The 23,066-nt window shown below is 43.6% G+C and overlaps 1 protein-coding gene across 2 annotated transcripts; it reads right to left on the bottom strand.

Annotated features, from left to right (window-relative positions):
- Window positions 1-1,158: 1,158 nt before the first annotated feature.
- LOC124133051 (U3 small nucleolar RNA-interacting protein 2-like) lies at window positions 1,159-22,626 on the bottom strand. Of its 2 annotated transcripts, none has more exons than XM_048401772.1 (14): window positions 22,509-22,626; window positions 20,483-20,595; window positions 19,393-19,511; window positions 18,764-18,831; window positions 17,931-17,972; window positions 16,629-16,755; window positions 15,715-15,839; window positions 15,026-15,118; window positions 7,050-7,150; window positions 5,528-5,662; window positions 4,303-4,371; window positions 3,715-3,857; window positions 3,058-3,140; window positions 1,159-1,319 (listed from the first exon to the last, which is right to left on the bottom strand). In XM_048401772.1, the coding sequence occupies exons 1-14, from the start codon at window positions 22,551-22,553 to the stop codon at window positions 1,173-1,175; spliced, it is 1,410 nt and encodes a 469-aa protein (XP_048257729.1). In that variant the 5' UTR covers window positions 22,554-22,626; the 3' UTR covers window positions 1,159-1,172. The 2 variants fall into 2 exon arrangements, with proteins under 2 accessions (XP_048257729.1, XP_048257730.1); XM_048401773.1 differs by having other exon boundaries at window positions 3,058-3,137.
- Window positions 22,627-23,066: the final 440 nt, after the last annotated feature.

The following is a 23,066-nucleotide window of genomic DNA, read 5'->3' as shown; positions in this document are numbered from 1 at the left end:
TATTCCAGTGTATGGTGACAATCAACAATGTCACCCAGACCAATGACAAAGTTGCTTACCACAAGCATTATTCATCGGGGAACTTACCTGTCCTGGTGGTTCTGGGACATGCATGGTGAAGCTGGCTTCAGATCTGACACAGTCACCCCTGGACTCTTCAGTGATACTGGTCTGGGATCTCTTTGCAGTGTAAGCAATTTGTATTGGCCACAGTCCTCTGCCGAGTCAGAACAGGTATACCAGTTGCTGATAGTCGGAGAAACGAATCATATTTCTCAATTTCTCATAGTCGGCTCTTATGAGACAACCATGACGTGTAAGATGGGATGCCATTTTTTTAGATAATGCATGTGAGTGAGTGAGTGAGTGAGTGAGAGTAAGGGAGTTGGGTTTCAACACCAAACAGTATTCCACTTACATCACCTCCCAGCTTGATGTTGGAGGAAAGCCTGAAGTGATGCCAGTCTCAGACCTTTACCACCTTGGTGAAACCCACAAGCATGGGTATGGTGCTGACCAACCTAGAAACATAATCAGGGCTAACCTGGATTCGAACCCATGATCATAGATTGTTGGCAGGCCCAACTCTGCACAGCAAATTGCAAAGCCGTAGAGGACCGTGCAACCGATTCCCGACATGAAGGGGCCAACTTTAGTGAGGCTCGCCAGCAGGATGACCATCCACACTGTTGGAAGTCCCCAGTGCCCCTGACACAGTCATCTTAACCTGAACATAATGGGTGATCCATGATTGTCCAATATCTCCATTCTATTTAAGAATTGGTTTCAATTAATACTTTTTTGTTTAAAACTAGATACATAATCAATGGCACGCACACTTTAGTTTACACAGCGTGCACACTAGTTATTATGTTGACTCCATAAACTCAAAACCCTGTCCAAGTCAATTCTCATAAATATTTAGTCAACAAAAAATCTGTAGACACCACTTCCAATCAGTAACAACATTCAGTGGAGTAATGCATCACAATGCCTACCTATTCTGTCATCAGTCTAATGAAGCTGTGGTAGGAAATGGGTCCTGGGTATTGACAGTAATACAATGGAGAGAGTACACGGGACAATCCTGGATGATCCTGGATGATCATGTCTTTTCCCACACAATAACTACAAACTACAGCTATATACAAAATATTTATTGTGATGAAGCTCTATGACTTCTTCTTGATGGGGATGATGAAGAGTGAGTTCCTGGCCGTCTTGTCCCTCCACCAGCGCCCCAGTCGGTGCTCCTGCCCTACCCCCAACACCAGGACACGCCCGTCCCCCGAGAACTGCAGGCTGTTTACAAACCCCTTCTGTAACAGACAGTGAGAGAGTGAGTGAGTTAGATTTAACTCTCATCAAGCAGCATTTTAGTTATACAAAGTGATGCAAGTCTCAGATGTTTACCAATTTGGTCACACCCAAAAGCAAAAAGCTGCAAATCTAGAAAAATAATCAGGGACATTTAACGATAAGTTTCTGGCTTGTCTAAGGGACGTAGCTCTGCAAAGCGCCATAGACGACTGGACCAACTGGGCCCACTGTGCTAAAGAGTTGGGATTAATGTGATATTCAGCTTCAGGTGTCTTACCACAGGTAGTGATGTCTTATCACAGGTGGTGATGACTTACCACAGGTAGTGACGTCTTACCACAGGTAGTGATGATTTACCACAGGTGGTGATGTCTTACCACAGGTGGTGATGACTTACCACAGGTAGTGATGACATACCACAGGTGGTGATGACTTATCACGGGTAGTGATGTCTTACCACAGGTGGTGATGTCTTACCACAGGTGGTGATGACTTACCACAGGTAGTGATGACATACCACAGGTGGTGATGACTTACCACAGGTAGTGATGACATACCACAGGTAGTGATGACATATCACAGGTAGTGATGACTTACCCCAGGTGGTGATGACTTACCACAGGTAGTGATGACATACCACAGGCAGTGATGACATATCACAGGTAGTGATGTCTTACCACAGGTAGTGATGTCTTATCACAGGTGGTGATGACTTACCACAGGTGGTGATGTCTTACCACAGGTGGTGATGTCTTATCACAGGTAGTGATGTCTTACCACAGGTAGTGATGACTTACCACAGGTAGTGATGTCTAACCACAGGTAGTGATGACATACCACAGGCAGTGATGACATATCACAGGTAGTGATGTCTTACCACAGGTAGTGATGTCTTATCACAGGTGGTGATGACTTACCACAGGTGGTGATGTCTTACCACAGGTGGTGATGTCTTATCACAGGTAGTGATGTCTTACCACAGGTAGTGATGACTTACCACAGGTAGTGATGTCTAACCACAGGTGGTGATGACTTACCACAGGTGGTGATGACTTACCACAGGTAGAGATGACTGACCACAGGTAGTGATGTCTTACCACAGGTAGTGATGACTGACCACAGGTGGTGATGACATATCACAGGTAGTTATGACTTACCACAGGTAGTGATGACTTATCACGGGTAGTGATGTCTTACCACAGGTAGTGATGTCTTACTACAGGTAGTGATGACTTATCACGGGTAGTGATGTCTTACCACAGGTAGTGATGTCTTACCACAGGTAGTGATGACTTATCACAGGTAGTGATGTCTTACCACAGGTAGAGATGACTTACCACAGGTGGTGATGACATATCACAGGTAGTGATGACTTACCACAGGTAGTGATGACTTATCACAGGTAGTGATGTCTTACTACAGGTAGTGATGACTTACCACAGGTAGTGATGACTTATCACAGGTAGTGATGACTTACCACAGGTAGTGATGTCTTACTACAGGTAGTGATGACTTACCACAGGTAGTGATGTCTTACCACAGGTAGTGATGTCTTACCACAGGTAGTGATGACTTACCACGGGTAGTGATGTCTTACCACGTGTAGTGATGACTAATCACGGGTAGTGATGTCTTACCACGTGTAGTGATGACTTATCACAGGTAGTGATGTCTTACCACAGGTAGAGATGACTTATCACAGGTGGTGATGACTTACCACAGGTGTTGATGACTTACCACAGGTAGTGATGCTATGCAGGTGAGAGACTTGAACTCTGCTCCGCACTTCCAGAACCTGACAGATCCATCACGAGCCCCTGCTGACACAGACGGAACACATCTACAGTTGGATGTCCAAGACATGGAGACTAGCAGCTCAGTGTGTTTTCGTATAAAACATATCGAAAATATAAGGAATGAAAATATTATAATGTGTTAAGAGTAATTTTTGTCATAAAAATATCCAAAAAAGAACTAAGTGCTATTTATTGGGTTTATCACTTCATCTTAGAGTCACTAAATGATTATCATTCATCTTGCACTGTTGCAGCTTCACTATAAAAAGACGGATCATTTCATGTCCTGTGAGGACAAGATGTAAAAATAATAATATTTAAACAAAAGTAACATCATTCACTGGATAATTTGGACATTCTGAAAATAGTGTGTTTCAAAAGATATTGTGCTTCCGAATATAAGACGCCAAGATAATGTTTGATCTTTAACACCGCACTCGGCAATATTCCTGGTATATGACGGCGTCCTGAAAATAATCAACAATCCAGTGATCGATATTGTGAGTCGGGGTACCATTACACACAATCATCCAAGTCACCAAGCTGATATTTGTTAAACAAGGGACACCATGTATTCTCTGATGCCCTGGTGACCTACCGGACACAACAAGGTCAGTGTTTTGAAGGGAGACAACTGCGCTGATCCAGTTCTCCTGGTGACCTTGACCTTCCCCTGCCTTGTGGGCCTGCTTGACGGTAGTGAGGGGCTTCTTCTTGTTGACACTCCACAGCGACACGGAGCTGCAGGCAGTCAACATCACCAGGGTATTATCATATCAGTCAATACTTTGGAGTATAATGTCCAAATTAACAGTGGTTTCAACATATTCACAGTCAATACTTTGGAGTATAATGGCCAAATTATCTGTGGTTTCGTCTTATCAATCAGGCAGTCAACTATATCTAATCAATTGGCAGTCAACTGTACGTCTAATAATCAATCGTCTGTCAACTGTACATCTAATCAATTGTCTGTCAACTGTACGTCTAATCAATCAGGAGTCAACTATATCTAATCAATCAGCAGTCCACGGTACGTCTAATCAATCGGCAGTCAACTGTACGTCTGATCAATCAGGAGTCAACTGTATCTAATCAACCAGTAGTCAACTGTATGCCTAATCAATCAGTAATCAACTGTACGTCTAATCAATCGGCAATGAACTATACAACAGAATCAACTCACTTGTCATCAGCCCCTGTGACGAACGTTGACTCGTTGATGAGAGACACACAGTCTATAGAGCCGCAGCCACTGCAAGACAGACATCATCCAGGTGAACAATACACAATTTGTCTATACGTGGCACTCCTAATCTCAGGACTATCAGGCCTTCTACCCCGATACAGTAACTCCCTGAGGAAATCTCCATAGCAGGCTGTGAGAGGTGGACCCTGAGACAACTTTGTCTCCAAACTAAACACAGGATGTGTGGGTTCCTGTGACAATCAGGTGTCAGCTTCCTAAAGTGAGTTGGCGTTGCTTTTTATCACCACATTTCGATTTGTACAAATCAAAACCCATACAGAAAGCAGATATTCCTTCGACACTACTCCCTATAGGTATAGAAGCCATGTCACTCAGAAACAACAGGGTACATATGAATCTGCCACAATATATAAACCCAGCTTTATTTTATGCCAGTTAGGAGTCACTGATTATATTTTTGACCTACAGAAACCAGATATGTTGGTCTGAAAACTTCCCTCACTCGTGCCAAGAAGTTAGAAGTTTTGACATCATGAGCAGCGATACATGCAACTGGGATACGCTTCCTTTTACAGCAAGAATGGGTTGCTGAAGCCCTATTCTAACCCGGATCTTCACAGGTCGAATTTTGTTTCATGCCAATCTGCAATATTCACACCATATCTTAGCTGCTTGTAAATAATCGGTCTGGGCCACACAAACTAGTGGTTGAAGGGATCAGTAATGTTCCATGGCCTATGAAGTGGGTGAGTGAGTGAGTTGGGTTTAATGCTGCTTTGAACAGTGGTTTTGTTACACCACATCAAGTCTGCTTAATGTGGGAGTGAGTGAGTAAGTTTTGCTTAACGCCGCATCAGCAATCTTGCAGCTATTCGCGGCGAGTGCTTAATGTGGGAGAAACCCGGAGTAATGCGGGTCAACCACTCTGGTGAAAACTACGAGCACGGGTGTGGTGCTGACAAACCAAGGATCATAATGATAAGGTGATATGATCCTTGTATGATCAAGGGGGGCAACTCTAACTTGCAAATAGCAACAAAACACATAGCTCCAAACTGAGTTGAGTGTCACTACTTGTAACCATTTGCTTTTCGTTAAGCGGACATATAAATCACTATCCAGGTCATTTTCAGAAATTACTGAACGTATATTTTGCAAAATTGCTATTGTAAGACTATTTATCTTTGAAATGTCTACGCACACGTGTCCGTGGAAGATGAGTTGTGATTCCTCGATGATCTTCCACACCCGCACCGTCCGATCCCTGCCACCAGATGTCACTGCCCGGTCACGTGACAGGCTGTCCACACCAGTCAGACAGTCCTGGTGGCCAAATCTAAACAAGACAACATGGACTTACACTTCACATCACTTTCTGTAAGATGGCAGAAATGTTGGGCCACTAACGGGAATACCTATGATCTTCCTACTTCAAACATTTGTTAAAAGTTGAATAAAACAACACGCGGAAGTACAACAACAAAATTCATTCATCTATAAACATAATTACCGGTAGTCACCAATCACGTCACAGTATCTTACCTACATACCCGTCTGCAATTGACCAGTGTATCGTATACTTTTTGACATATGTCCTGGACCAATTCACTACCATTTGAGGACAACATTGTATAATTGTACAATCAAAGTACTCGTCCAACTGAAAGAAGTCATGTGCCCAGTTAGAGATATTATCAATGGTCATGTCACTCCCTTAACAGAGCAAAAGTGTCCATTGTCACAATGGAATAGCGACACAATACCCTGGATAGTGGAGGAAGTTGCGTCCATTTATGTTGTCTTTATGTTTGTTTTTTGTTGAAAGCCGCACTCAGCAATATTCCAGCTATATGATGGCGGTCTGTAAATAATCAAGTCTGGACCAGACAATCCAGTGATTGACATCATAAGCATCGGTCCATGTAATTGGGATACGATGACATGCATCAACCAAGTCGGCAAATCAGGATGGTCTGACCACCTGATCTTGTCAGTTGTCTTTTACGACAAGCATGGGTTGCTGGAGACATATTCTAACCTGGATCTTCACGTGACACATCCATTTAATAAACAACATTATTACACATAGGGTTAGAAACAACATAAAAACTGTGTGTGGACTGGTGCAATACCACTTCTTGCACACCAGTGCATTGTTTATGTTTTCCGGACGGCATTGTTTACGTCATCCAAATCTTATTGTGGCGTAAGATCGGAATAACGTCACACTAGAAACGATATCATAGCTGAAGATTGTTGACATCATTCAACAAATTGTGGTTTTCTATGACAGCAGTGGTGATCAGTGCATTTTTCTGAAGGGGAGCTAAAAGGGATTTAGAAATAATGGGTGATACAGAAATTATTTCCCTCACATGTGTCATGCTGATTTTACTCAACTCATGCAAGAATTCATGTACTACCCTCGCTCATGCTCAGGAAATACAAGAATTCTGACACCCGTTTCATAAAATCAGTATGACACACATGCTTGTATAACAATCTGTATTTATCTCTTGAAAGTATATGTTCTTTCACCAAGTACACCTCCCTTTTTCCCGAGATCACATGACTTCCTTTCAAAGCGGGGCGGTAAGCAACAAACAAACAAACAATTTATGTGCCACTTTTCATCACAAACATGACAAATACCCGGTAGTATGTACACTTTCATGAAAGTTTTCACATCTTGTCTTAGCAGAGCTTCCATCCTTACTACTTACAGGGTTTCCACATAAGCCATTTCATCCAGATTCCAGACTTTCACGGATCGATCATGTGATGCGCTGAACAACTGATGGGAACCCTTACGAAATGCCAAACCCTTAAAAGAAAAACAGAATACAATAATAATAACGACAATAACAACAACATCAACAACAACAACAACAACAGGTGCTAGAAGGTTAACAGCCACATTACCCTCTCATCCTACTGGGTACCCATTCACTTCAAAGTGAAAAGAAGCATATTTCGAACAAAGTCACTTGCTGAAGGAGACACAAAGTGTGCAACATGTCTTTCAGTGTGGATCAGGACTAAAGCCCTAGAAACTCACAGGAACCAGGCTGTTACACACAGTCACCCATCCAGCTACTCTCTGCGACCAAAGTTACTTCACCTAATTTGTGGGGCGGTCGGGTAGCCTAGTGGTTAAAGCGTTCGCTCGTCACGCTGAAGACCCGGGTTTCGATTCCCGACATGGGTACAATGTGTGAAGCCCGTTTCTGGTGTCCCCCGGCCGTGATATTGCTGGAATATTGCTAAAAGCGGCGTAAAACCATACTCACTCACTCACCTGATTTGTGACCTTTGTGTTATACTCAACTTGTATTGCTTAGCAAACAGTGTCATGAGCTTCCTCTACCTAGCTAGTTATCCAGACTCCAATTTCAATTACCGAATATTTAATGAAACTAAACATACAGAGTCCTCATTCTGTCATCAATGAAACAAGAAAACAGTGCTATCACAATCCCACCATGAGGCACGTTAGAGTTTTGTTTATTTATATTAGTAGTGATTTTGTTAAACGCTGCACTCAGCAATATTCCAGCTATATGATTGAAGGGCACTGGGGTAGCTTTGTGTCATGAAAAAAAATCTGATTTCACTTTCCCTATTGCAGACACTATGCACTAAACTAAAAAATAATATGGACGAAGGGCTGAAACTGTGCATGCACAAAATCTAAAAACATGTAGCAAGGGAGGCAACTCTGGAAAAACATAATTTATGGCACCAAATTCCAAACTCAGTCTTGACAAATATCTCCTAAATAAGAATGCAAACTTTCATTCATTTAACTAAAACTAAAAAAATAATTTATGGCACCAATATTCGAACTCATATGTGATCATGACCAGTAACATCAGTGTGTAAAATTTCATTTCTCTAACTTAAAGAGTTTTTGAGAAATTTGGCCCAATCGTGAAGCGGACGGACTGGACGGACAGGCGGACGGACAAACTCCGCTCCTATAACCCCCGACCCACTTCATGGTATGGATAATAATCACTATGTATCATTTCCGTTATCAACCAATGACCAAACCCAACCAGCCTGCACTAGGCATGACACTTGTTCAACCATCTGCTCTAGGAACCAACTATTTTAGATTTGGGACATAAAAAACAAACATCTTCCCCTGGAAAATCCTCAAAATATAGTTGCCCTAAGTTTTACAAAAATGAGTTTTTCAGATTAAAAACGATGTTTTATTGGTCTGTTTTCAGTCGTACAAATGGGTATCTCTCATACCCTCACGTCTAGTCGCACGTTTAAGAGGAAGCCAGAAGCTGGAATGTAAACATTAAACTTGTTTCCGTCCGGTTGCGCACGCACCTCCCTATGACATGTCACAAATCTCGAAGAATAACCCATCAAGCAGGAGTGGACTGGATTACTTCCCTGTGGGGATGGCTGGGTGGGAACGTACGACTGAAAACAGACCAATAAAACATCGTTTTTAATCTGAAAAAACCATGTTTTAGTCTGTTTTCAGTCGTACAAATGGGTAGAATTCGACGGAACACTGGAAGGAGGGTCGGGAAAGTAATCAGGCAGTGACCACTTTCACGTCGAATGTACCAAGTTCCTCACCCCTTGACAAGACAAGACAAGTTGTTTATCACGAACGCACAGCATGGTTAATGCTCTTCGACACACAACTAATTATCGATGCGACAGGCCAACTGCACGCGTCAGTTGAACAGCGATCGAAGTGTGGTCGACGAATAGTTTAGTTACAGAGCAACTCGCAGTATACAAGGTAACTAAAACAGCATGTTTAATGCTCTTCGACACACAAATAATTATCGAAGCGACAGGACAACTGCACACGTCAGTTGAATTGCGATCGAAGTGTGGTCGGCGTATAATTTAGTTACAGAACAACTCGCCGTAGACAAGGTAACTAAAAATAGCATGGTTAATGCTCTTCGACACACAACTAATTATCGATGCGACAGTACAACTGCACATGTCAGTAGAACCCGGATCGAAGTGAGGTCGGCGCATAATCTAGTTACAGAGCAACTCGCAGTATACAAAGTAACTAAAAAATACGAGCAGTATTACAATGTATGGGAAGACGATGCATACATCGAATAACCATAATAAAAAACAGAAGTACTACACGCAACAAAAAACCATAAGAATGCGTACATTCACCAACAGCTTTTATTGTAACCTGTTATATGTCACGAAGTGTCGAGCAAAAACTCCAAAGTGAATAAAACACAAATTCACTGTCTTTTCTGAGAGATCTGTTGTGCCACCACGAGTGGACCAAACTGTTTGAGTCCTTCAACATCTTCTGTGGAGATATCTCTAAGATAATGCGAAGCAAACACTGAAGTAGATCTCCAAAAGCAGCCCTCCATAATAGCTTGTAGCGAACAATTACTGTGGATTGCTAATGTTGAAGCGATGGCTCGAACTTCGTGCGGATGAGAGGAGGTGGGAGGTGCGAGTCCTTGCGCCTCGTAAGCTCTGAGAATTACCGCTCTCAACCAAAATGAGAGAGCATTACGTGTAATCTCTTTCTTTGCATTGGTTGAGAGCGGTATGAACAGCCGTCGAAAATGTTGTCGTCGCTGTTCAGAACGCTGCAGGTAAATACGAAGCGCACGAACTGGGCACAAGGTGAGATCAGCGTGATCATGAGGGCCCATAATGGCAGACAAGGAAGGAATGTGGAATATTCTCGGATCTTGGCCAGGAAGTTGATTTATCGCTAAAAAGTAGCCGTAGCCAGCGAGAGAAGGAAAAACCGTTTTCTGAGACAATAAGTCGAACGCGACCTGATCGAGAGGCTCGTAAGCCTGACTAGACAGGATGCGCAGAACGACATCGAGGTCCCAGGCCGGCGGTCGGAATTTACGTGACTGATCTGCAACCATGAAGGCACGTAGAATCTTCTGCAACTCCGGTACGGTAGTGAGCTTGTCGCCCGTAGGAGATGGCACTACTGAAACCAAAGCTGCCAGATATGTCGAGATCGTCGACCCTTTCAGACGCCGAGATGACCGGAGAGAGACTAGGAACTCCGCCACCTGCATGTGGTGGGGTCGCTACCGCCGGGTTGAAGCCATGAGACCTGGCGAAAATGGAGAAAGTGGTCCACTTGTCATCTTACAGCTTACGAGTCGTAACTCGATGTGCCGACGAGACAAGCGCTGCCGCTTTAGCCGAATAGCCTTTCTTCATTAACGAGGTCTTAAGCAAACCCAGGCGTGAAGCTGGAAGTTCTTTATCCCCGGATGCAAGTCGTCGGTGTGAGGATGAAGAAGGAGGTCGTCTCGATCTGGCAATGGGAACGGTGGTTGAACGATGATCTGAAGAAGTTCCGGGAACCATGTTCTGGCCGGCCAATAAGGCGCGACCAAAAGCAGACGTAGGTTGGCCGTTTGACGAACTTTCACCAGTTGCGATGGTAACAGCACCGTTGGTGGAAACGCGTAAGCGTCTAGAGCCCCCCACGATATCGCTAGAGCGTCGTGGCCCCATGCCCATGGGTCTGGAACCGGCGACACGAATCGAGGGAGGCGGTTGTTGTACGGGGCAGCAAAGAGATCTACTTGGGGCAACCAGAGTCGATCTGTCAGCAGATGAAAGACTGTCGGATAGATCATCCACTCCGTGGGAGACGGCCTCGATGGTCTCGACAGGGCGTCGGCAATCACATTCTTGGCCCCCGGGATGTGACGGGCGCGTACGCCCATGTCCAAGTCGTCGACGAGGGCGAAGAACCTGAATGTCCGGTCCAGAAGGGCCGCCGACTGAGTTGTTCCCTGTTTGTTGACGCAGTGGACGACTGTGGAGTTGTCCGACTGTATCATCAGCCGTTTCCGACGGAGTCGAAGTTTCCAAAACTCGACCGCCCGAATCACTGCATCCATCTCGAGGTAGTTGATGTGGAGGACCTTTTCTACTGGCGACCACCGCCCGGCCGCTTGGTCATCCCCGAAGTGCGCTCCCCAGCCTTCCAATGACGCGTCTACGAATAGGTGTAGTATGAACGGAGGCTCGCTAATAAAGACGCCCCGCAAACGTTCGACGGCTGGAGCCACCACTCCAAAGGACAACGTAGCTGCGCCGGAAGTAGAACCAGGAGATTGGGAAACTCCAGGTGGGGGTACAGCAATCTCTGCAGCGGACGAAGTTGAAGACGACCTCGACGGGTCAAGTCTTGGGCCGATGTCAACAGACCGAGGACTTCCTGCCACGTGTGCACCGACGACGAGGCATGTAGACGTCACGGAACGCTGCTGACAATCTTGTCCCAACGGTCTTGAGGTACCTGGACCAGATTGACTCCCGTCTGGAAGCGTATCCTAATGTACTGTAGAACCCGAGGTGGTACCAAGTCAGACTTTTGAAAGTTGACGATCCACCCGAGGTACCGTAGTAGACTCAGGGTGGTCGCCAACTCACCTTGAAGGGCTACTGTAAACTGGTGAGCTTGGAGCCCGACGTCTAGGTAGAAGGCGACCCTGATCGCCTGCCGATGGAGCCATTCTACGACCGTCTTCATGATGCGTGTGAAAAAGCACGGGGCCGTAGAAATTCCAATCGGGAGGGCCGCCCACTGGTAATGAATACCTTGGCATTCGAATCGGAGGTACTTCTGGAACTCGGAAGCTATTGGTACATGTAGATACGCGTCCTGAAGGTCTAACGGTAATATCATCCGACGCAGAGAGCTGAGGGATGTCAAGTTGAATGTGTCGGGTGGTTGGAGGTATGTTGCGTTGAGGAAAACCCACTTGTCGGCATAGTGACGAAGTCGCCCCCCTACCGGTAGCTCGTCTAAAGGTAGTGTCACCGGGGGAGACTCCAACCACGGCGACGGCGGGGGAAGGGACCTCACTTCCTCCCCCGCTGGTACTTTCCCCCTCTGGGAAACTTGGAAAAGGAGACCTGGCGACCTTTCCTGTCGGAACCTCCCTTGCGGGACGGCTGTCGAGGCACGTCCCTACGGAAAGCCCGTTGCACATTCTCGTTTCGGTAACGTCGTCGTGGGGCGTTCGAAACCGGTGGCCGTCTGGACAGGTTGGGTGAAGCCGAAATGATGATGTCACGCTCGGCTTCCCTGGAGTACTTGTCCAGAACGTCGTTGGTACGACCGTCGAACAACTGTTGCGATGTCCACGGGGCCCGTAAGAGTGACCTGCCATGACGATCAGGTAGGTCAGTGCAGTCGATGTAACCATGGCGACGCGCCGTAGTAATCTGGCCCGATACATATCGGGACTGGGCGAGGACGTCCTAGATCCACCGTTGCATACAGGTGAGGACCGATGGCACCGTCCTGTCGTCCTCGTCCTGGGGTTCTTTCACCTCAAAGTACACTGAGAGGGCCTTGATCGCTGTCGACAGCATAGCAAGCGTTTGCAGCTGGTGACGAACAGCAGTGCCCATGGATTCCAAATGTGGAGGGTGCTGGTCTCTTGAAGAGCAGCCCCCAGTCCAAATCGCTAGTCATGGGTGACGAAAACGGCACGCCATAGATCGGGTAACGAGATCGACCAGGCGGCTTGCAGAAGCTCTGCCCAGGCAGAGCAGAGCCAAAGTTCTGGTCCATATCGTGAGCCATGGCTCTGAAGACATCGGGAGGAGAAAACTGAAGAGACTGCGGTGTATCTCCGACCTTAAAGCCCGCACGCGTCGGGTTGTCATCGTTCTTTGCTGGCTGTCGTCACAATCCATCGTCGACGTCGAGTGTGGAGGCGTAGATGAAGGAGCTGCTGTACTAGTTGACGGTCCATGGACCCCTGACGTAGTCGTATCCTTCTTGGTCGACGCCGTCGAGGCGAGGACCGCCGCCGTGATCTGGGCTATCAAAGCCGGGTCGATATGAAAGTGAGACGAGGTCGTCGTTCTGTCACTATCTTCACTACGACGCTGAACCCCCAAATTCTCCCTGCGAGAACGTCGCACGTCCCCGTGGGGACGAGAGCTACGATCTCAAACTGTAGAAGTACTATGATCCCCATCGTAGTTATCGTCCGAATCGTACATTCGACAACCACGATGACGATGAACGCCCTCGTGTCGTGTACTGTCTCTCGACGAGGCACTCATCCTGTCGTCCCGACTTGAACGGGAACGACTTCTGTGTCCACTGTCGTCCCGCACGACGTCCCTATCGTCGTTGGTAGAACGAGATGCGGACCGACCGGGGACCGTAGTCCCCTCATGGTCCTCGTCACCACCCGGTCCCGTCGTAACGGGGGAGGCTGAGTGACGCTCTCGATCAACCGAATGACGAAGACCAGTCGTGCGGGTAGTATCATCAGCAGGTCACGAAAGCAGGTCACGAAAGCTGAAGTTGACTGAGGCGGGTCTTTTTCAACTGATTTCTGAGGTGTGGTTGACTCGCCACCCCCAGGGCCTGATGCGGAGGGTGCAGAGTCCAAGGATCCAACCGATGACCATATCCGCTTGTAGCCCTGGTCAGCGGCCTGCTTCGCCAACGCACGAAGATACAAGTTAAAATTTATTGAAGACAAGTTCTCACATTTTTTACAACGTTTATTCCACGAATACGTTGAAAACCCGTCCTTAATGATGCAGGAAGGACAATACTTGTGAGGGTCTACTTTAGACAGTTTTCGTTGACACGAGGCACAAATGCCCGACATATTGCCACGTGTAGAATCACTGTCAAACAGCGAAACACGCGTTGAACACAAACAATGGATTACCAAGGATTACATTCCAGGAGTCTACAGGTAAGACATATTATGACTTTATTAGAACAACTGTAGATAAGCGATAAATACTAGTAGAATACAAACTAGCAGTCTACCGCGAAAGACTTTCTCGAGCGACCAGCGCAGAGGCGCGCTGAGAGATTTGTGACATGTCATAGGGAGGTGCGTGCGCAACCGGACGGAAACAAGTTTAATGTTTACATTCCAGCTTCTGGCTTCCTCTTAAACGTGCGACTAGACGTGAGGGTATGAGAGATACCCATTTGTACGACTGAAAACAGACTAAAACATAATACATTCTCAACTGCATGACCTCAAAAATGAGTTGTGGTTAAAAATAAATAAGGTTTATGAGGTTTTTCCTTTCAAAGATCATGGAACACCGAGTGAAAAAGCTACGAGAACAACCTGACCCCTCCCGCCCCCTCCTTGTACCAGTACGACAAGGTCAGTGCTTACAGTCCCCGAGGTCCATCATGGGATGTTACATGTATTACTGGCGTGGATCCATCATGAGATGTTGCATGTATTACTGGCGTGGATCCATCATGAGATGTTACATGTATTACTGGCGTGGATCCATCATGAGATGTTGCATGTATTACTGGCGTGGATCCATCATGAGATGTTGCATGTATTACTGGCGTGGATCCATCATGAGATGTTACATGTATTACTGGCGTGGATCCATCATGAGATGTTGCATGTATTACTGGCGTGGATCCATCATGAGATGTTGCATGTATTACTGGCGTGGATCCATCATGAGATGTTACATGTATTACTGGCGTGGATCCATCATGAGATGTTGCATGTATTACTGGCGTGGATCCATCATGAGATGTTGCATGTATTACTGGCGTGGATCCATCATGAGATGTTGCATGTATTACTGGCGTGGATGGAGAGGGGATTCCCCTTACATCAACCTTATGTCAGCACTCTACACAGCAAACACACTGACACTGGAGCCTACGTACCGACACTGCGTCCCTGTGGCCCGTCAGGGAGCTGATGGAGTCTAGACTGTGAGGGTCCCAGATGTGAATGACATTGTTCCGGTCTCCTGATGCCTGCATTACATTGAACAATTAGTTATAGAATAACAAGCTAAGATTAATTACGGATTATCTGTCCTCAGTTAACAAATGGTGAAAGTGTCGAACCAATATATATATACAGAATTCATACAGGACAGATAGTGAGCGAATCTGACCACCCGATCCCATTAGTCGCCTCTTACGACAAGCATGGGATGCTGAAGACCTATTTTACCCCAGATCTTCACGGGTCTAACACAGTACTTCATGTCAAAATAAAAAAAATGTATGAAATTTGTGATGTCATTAACAATATCTGACGTCATATCGATGTCAGAATAAACTCTCCCTGCTAATGAATCCTAGGACATAGTAATATCACTGAACAAAACAAAACAAAACAAAACAAAACAAAACAAAACAAAACAAAACAAAACAAAACAAAACAAAACAAAACAAAACCAAGGAACTGGTTGCTGATTGGACAGCATCCAACCAACAATGAGGCTTTGAACTTGAATTTCTTGAATTCATCAATTATAACAAAATATCCAGTATTTCCAAGACAAAAACCTAGCGACACATTGTACAGTACATGCAGATCTCCACTTGAAGTATTTCTCACTCACCAGAAACTTGCCATCTGTGGATATTGCAAGACAGAGTATGTGTGACGTGTGTCCGACATGTGTCTTCTCCGTCCCCTTCTTCCCACCTGCGATCACCTTCACTTTCTTCCCTGTCTCTACACACCCTGTGTAAAACAGTCACGTGAACACAAATGAATGAATATTGCCTTACGCCACAACACATGAACAAAACCTGAACTCACTTAGTGGGGTCCATCTTCCCGAGGCAAGGGCGTTAACTGACTAGTTCCCGCTCTTTGCCGAACTAGGCTGGTATTCCAGAGTTACATTTTGGCTGGACTAACGAGTCTATGCATAGTCCAATCAAAATTGCATAACAAACTACATTGATTTCAACGTGCAGATTTCGGTTGACTGCAGGCTTTGCAAAGCATGTGTACTGTCAATTGGACGTTGACAGATATTTTGCAAATCTTTTCATGTTTTCAATCAAGGTACTTAAGCGATTTGATGCACTTTGTGGGGTGAGAGCCGTTTTATTACAATATAGATCTTGATTATCGATCAGATCATTTTGACTTGGTGCCACCATTTTGTTTGAAGCAAATGCAAGTGATATGAGTGACAGAATCTGATTGGTCAATAAGAGGGACATAGAAGGGACCAAACTTGTAATATCCACTGGTGGAGCTACGAGCGAGCGTGGAAATTCCAGCATCGATCCACACAATTGGGATATGATGACATGCATCAACCAAGTCAGCGAGTCTGACCACCTGATCCCGTAAGTTACCTCTAAGGACAAGCATAGTCGCCTCTTACAGCAAGCATGGGTTGCTGAAGACCGGTTCTTGACTAGTCTTAATTCGTATGAGTTTAGAACACAATATTTGGCACCTGGTAGTACCCTCTTCATTCACTGTCTCCCCCTTAACAACACTAAGATGACTCACATTTTATTAGAGAACAATCTTTGCTTCCACTGAAGATGTGCTTTGAGTCAGGGGAGATAACTACACACGTCACAGGCAGCTTGTGGCCCCGCAGTTCTCGCAGCTGTGTGATGTCGGGGGATTCCAGCTGCAAGAACAAACACAGTATTTCTATGTGTTTAACTAGCAACATGCATAATCTTCTCCTTGACAACACATCCACAATATGTCATATTTGTCTGTAAATAAAGAAAGCAGTATGTACCCAAACTATAATATTTGGAGTTTATCAGTAAAAGACCCAAATGGATACAAATTTTAGCCTTTGGCATTTTACTGCTGACAACCCTACCCATCATATGATAAATAACAATATTAATATCCCAATCAAGATATAACTGTTAGCGCAGCTGTGGTTGTATATCAACAAGATTAAGTGACTGATCATTACTTGAAAAAACACACACAAATAAACTCAAAACTTTCTTTGAAAATTGTCTACAAACTGAGCATTAAGGGCAAAAGTTTGAGGCCTTCTTGAACTGAAAGAAACATATTGTTTCACAATTAAACATGATGCAATACATTCAATAGTTAAGCTGTAATGAGGTACCACATACTAGGAGTGAGCCATGCAATGAGCTACATTGGAGGATGGGGGGGTAAAAGGAGTATTTCTCATCAAGGAAAATTAATGGCGTGAAAATGATACTGATATGTTCAAAAGATTAAAAGTGTAGATTCACTGCTAATGGAGAGAAGGACGATTGCAAATAACAGAAACAGGCGAGGTGAGGTTAAAAGGGGTTCAATGTCGAGTTCAAGATTAAGACACTTCTATAGAAGTGTGTGTGGCTGCTTGTACTAGTCCAGACTAGTGCTGATTTTATAGTGCTACCCCACTGAGATACCATGCCACAGTTTAACATGAATACCCACTCAGACACAGTATACTGACTCCGCTCTGACCAGTTCTTGTTTTATTCATTTTACGTTGGTATGAAGCTGCCAGGGAACTAACCACTGACCTACCGCTCTCCAATCAGACGCTCTATCCTCTAGACAATGGAGGCGGTCGATAACATACACAGACATTACTTATGGATGTCAAAGGGAGCAAATACAACCATGGGTTACAAAAAGATCATAACACAATCATGTAGAAAAAGTAATTATGCAAATATACACTAAATATGTAGTACACTGAATATCTGTAAAATATCAACATAACCGTAAGAGTAGATACTGAATCCTGGAACTCCAAGGGATGCAACTCCCCAAATGTCAAGGGAACATCCAATCACATCCCTTTGTCAAACTTACCGAATCTGCAACTTCCCTCTGGAGTTTGCCTGCTAGTTCCAGCTGAAACAACAAATCATGGACTTCTCATGAGGTCATGAAGCTGTATCAGCAATAGTTACCATGGTTACATGTGTGTGTGAGTGTTAATCGTTTAATGCCACACTCAGCAATATTCCAGCCATATACATGATATAAGAGAGGTCTGTAAATAATTGAATCTGGACCAGACAATCCAGTGATTGACATCATGAGAGTCGATCCACTCTATTGGGTTACCATGACATGCAATCAACTAAGTCAGCAAGTCTGACCACCCGATCCCTTTAGTCACCAATTTTTACCCAGACCCCTCACAGGTATCAGTGATGAGTGTTTGTTTGTTTGTTTGTTTGTTTGTTTGTTTGTTGTTCAATGCAGCACTCAGCAATATTTCAGCTATATGACGGTAGTCTATAAATAACTGAGCTGGACCAGACAATCCAGTGATTGAAATTAGGATACACTGATCTACGCAATTAGGATACAATGATATGCATTAACCATGTCAGCGAGCCTGACCACCCGATCCTGTTAGTCATCTCTTACGACAAGCATGGGTTGCTGAAGACCAATTCTAACGAAGATCTTTACGGGTCTCACTAATGAGTGAAGACATGATGAAGCACAACATAACCTGTGTTAGAAGTTCATCATTAAAAGGAGCCGATCCAATGAACATGATGAAGACGTTACAGTTAAAATGGATAAAGGTACATTTCCAGAAACGTTTACCAAACCTATTACAAGGTTGCCTGTCTGGTAATGATGATAAGACGCATCTTCTTACACTGTTGTCATGGTTATTAGCTCACCTGATCCTGTTTTAACCTGTGTGAGATGACATCCCTTGTTGCTCCGTCTTCCTCCTCACGATCTGCCTCTGTCAGAGAACAACTCATCAGTTTTAATAAATGCATCAAGTTAGGCAAAACATATAGTATAGTCTTGGTTCTCAGGCACCGCCCCATCATCATTAAGTCCACTGCATGTTTCGTTTATATTGCCATTTAAAAAATAAATTAAAAAAATACTAATACTTTAAAATAATGTGATCCAATATAGCACACAGTTACTTCCCTTTACATGCACATCTCGTGTTACGGTCATGGCGGCAATAGGAGTTTGTATGCTTGTTTATGTAGGGAGGCCCTTTTCCAAGGTTGATTGTACATTGTAAACTGTTTATTTGGTTACATACAAGTTTGAACAAGTCAAAACAAAACCCCACCACCCGGCCGCACTATATTTTCAAAAGTCATTGCAATAAGCCTTAGCCGACAACATGTCCACTTGATGAATTATCACTATTTCAACCCTATCAACATAACCAATTATGTTTAAGAAAACATATACCAGTCTTCACTTCGCAGTGCCCTGATGCCTGATATATATTATAACAGAATTTTGGTTTTATTCCAATTCAATCTCCATGGTAACCTACCACCGGCCTCTAACTGGGCCAGATACTGTTTTGTGAGTCTCAGTTTCTTCTCTTGGGCAGTTTCTGCCTCTTCGTCCGATGAAGCTAACTCAGCCTTTCTTGTATCTGTTGCCTCATCACTGAAACAAACCACATAGATAACATTAAATTGTGGCATACAATGTAATATTCCAAGTCAATAAAAAATATTTGCACCTTGACATCAATCTATGTTTTTTTAAATGAGCACAACACAACAAAAGATTCATATTATTAAAATGAAGAAGAACCTTAAACAAATTAGTAATTTTGAAACTGTTCTATGCATTACTACAGTCACTCAAGCACTGAGGCATTAGGTTGCAGGCTGGAACCACTGTCTATGGATGCAATGGTAAGTGAAAACCAGGAGTGACCAACTTCGACTACGATGGACTGACTTCTCTTGTGACGTATTTATACCCCAATCATGCCAATTCAAGGATATCAAGAGTTTGCCACTAACGTGGCTATATTCCCCCACCCCTATTGCAGAATATATGACATAATTAAATCTAAACAAACCCTAACCTATTTTAACCGAGGTGGAATTTATGGAAATAGTAAAAAAAAGAAGAGTTTGGAACCTAAGTCCATCTTGTTGCCATGTAAACGTAAAAAATGAAAATTTCAAAAATTTCTAAATAACAAAAGGCACCAGTTCAGCATGTGCCTGACAAACCTGCAAAGTTTCATGAAAAATATTGAACGGTTTATGAGTTATGCTCCGAAAACAAAACGAGATGGACGTACAGACGGACGGAGCCCGTTTCTATATCACCCGCCAACTTCGTTGGGTGGGGGATAAATAAATCACAATGCTGGATAAGGTAGCTGTGTTTGTTGATGAATGATGCACTCAGCAATATTTCAGCTATATGATGGCAACCAATAAATAATCAAGTCTGGACCAGGTAATCCAGTGACTAACAGTGACCACCCAATCCATCAAGTCTTTTCTTACAACAAGCATAGCTCAATTTCTGTGGACTGATTTGACCAAGGAAATCCCACGGAGATAAAGTAGCTGTGGCAACCCTTAGTCTGGTCTGATCAACTGAACCACATGTACCTGTCAACCTCGGATTCACTGTTAATCTCTTCATCCCAAGCCTTCCTCTTCCTGGCATATCTTACACCTGCATCTTTCTTCCCTGCTGGACCTGCTGGCTTCTTGAGTTTGCTCTGCAATCACAAGATACAGTACAAGGATTTACACAAGGCATTCTCAGAGCCCGAGATTCCGGCTCCAAGTCTACACAAAATGTTAATTAGAATTCCAAGTATGGAAAACACATTCCCTATTCAGGTTGGCATAATTAGGACTGGTGACTTCCTTTTGTAGTGTGACTTGTATTTTGCGAATAACAGGATCAGTAAAGTAGCATTACATTATTGAATGCTTTTTTAATAAAACTCTTAATTTACAAAACAATGTATTTTTTTCCGGCCCTTAGAAATATCTCTGCCTTACTAATCATGCTAATTACAACTAGCACAAGAACATACAGGACCATGAACTTGAAGCATTATCATGTTTATCTGTACATGTACTTCATCTTTGCTCTCAATGAATTAACTTTATTTTACTTCTGTTGAAAATGTTGAACTTGAGGCTCACACATTGATACCAATACCATGAACATGGAGAACAACCAGTGCACCACACAGATGCTGTATCAGCCTATTCTATAGATAGAGAATAGAGATGGATTGAAAATTACAAACATATCAAATATTCAGGCAAACAATACTATACACACTCAGGATTAATTGTAACCGTACCATGTCAATTTATTCAAAAATGTTCTTTAAGGGAGTAAGTCATTTTGTGTCAGCAGCAAATGAATTTTATTCCATACTGCATTGTCACTGGCTAATAATAACGCACTTGACTTCTTGTCAGTTCTGATAATGACCAGTCGTGTACTCAAATAGTTGACTTGACAATAGTTGATCTGGAGCATGGACATGATGTGATCATGAGTAATCATCCAAAATCTATGTACATGATGTAGTCATAAGCAAAACTAAATTGAAATTTAGAAACACCTAGTTTCTATGGAAACCTCAAAAGTAAATGTCAGCTTAAAAACCTGTTTGTTTTCAGAGGATATGGTTGTGATTAGGGATGGCTGTTGATATTGATCTTGGTAAATATCCGTGAAATATGCTTAAAGCTTAGACACAAAACAACATATTTCAAGTCACTGGTGAGTGGTGACACATTTATGCATGGATGACTTTGTGGAGTGAGTGAGTATGGTTTTACGCCGCTTTTAGCAATATTCCAGCAATATCACGGTGGGGGACACCAGAAATGGGCTTCACACAATGTACCCATGTCGGGAATCGTGATGACTTTGTGGACATTTAAGATATAACAAAAAATCAGTTGCTTTCGGACTTTGACAATGGACATAACAAGTCTGCTTCGGTACATTAAAACTTGATTCCCTCACAACAGTTTATGTAAGCGTGGTAAGATATTATCGATGACACAAATTTCATGTCGATAATTGTTAATATTTCTTCACATCAACGATAATTCCAGCACAATCTTTTTAGCCAGCCCTAGTTGTGATCCATGTTCACAGTGATCCATGATAAAAAACAATGACGTTACCCATGACAAAAGTATAATACCACTATGCAAATCAATCACTCTTATCTATAGTATAAATATGAGGTGTCATTTAAGCTGGACCTTCAGGGGCCGTGTCTTTTTAGTCCAGTAAAAGCGATGACGTCTTAGTCTGCACCCATATTCACTATCATCAGCAACAGATGTCAGTCGCGTTTCAGTTGGGTTGTTGGAATTTGTAGTAAACAAGTGTTATCATCAGATCATGGTAATGGAGCCTAGACCACGGTAGAAGTCAGCGTATTTGAGAAATACCCCCAAATATGGGATGCGCTGCAGACTATAAGTGGCAACAAACAATTTACTTTGCTTCACTTGCTGAAGTCTGAAAATGAAGCAGGGAGTAGGTTCGATGGACAGTCGACATGACCGGTATTGATGAGAAAGCTGGATACAAGACATATTTTAACGGTCGTGTGGCATATATTCCATGTGACCCCCTCCTAAATCTTACCTTCGATCCCCGTTTTTCGTTTGACCGTCTAATAAAGAAAGACATCTCTGTTTACAACTTTCCTTCCACACGTGCAGATTAAACGGAAGTAAGAACAGAGTTATGTTTTCTTGAATTATGACTGGTTACTCTGTTGGTACACGCAGTTAACTATGCGCCATTATATATAGCCCACAGACAGAATCCCAGCCAATCTGGTAATGAGCTCCTAACACCACAGAAAGTAATGTTGGAAGTTTACGACGAAGATTGAGTGAGTGACTACGCATAGTCAATTAAAAAGCTTTTCGTGGCGGGAGGCAGGGTTTACAAAAATGGGGTTCGAGTTGGAAAAAAATGGCAGACTATTAGCTTATTTTAGTTATGGTAAAGGTTTGTTTAAAAAAAAGTAGAAATCAGTAATTTTCCTCAGGCTTCCTTGAAGGCGTGATCCCTATATGGACGCCGGCAATGCTCATCGTAATGCATATATCACACGTACATGTACTCCGGAATCTGTTCCCTCGTTTGTGTCCGGCCATAATCTGTAAACACTGACAATAGGTAATTTGATATTAA

This window comes from Haliotis rufescens, unplaced genomic scaffold (assembly GCF_023055435.1).
Source record: "Haliotis rufescens isolate VD_foot unplaced genomic scaffold, xgHalRufe1.0.p SCAF_23, whole genome shotgun sequence".
Lineage (NCBI taxonomy): Eukaryota > Metazoa > Mollusca > Gastropoda > Lepetellida > Haliotidae > Haliotis > Haliotis rufescens.
The sequence above is the reverse complement of the archived record's forward strand: the minus strand, read 5'-3'. Positions and strand labels throughout refer to the sequence as shown.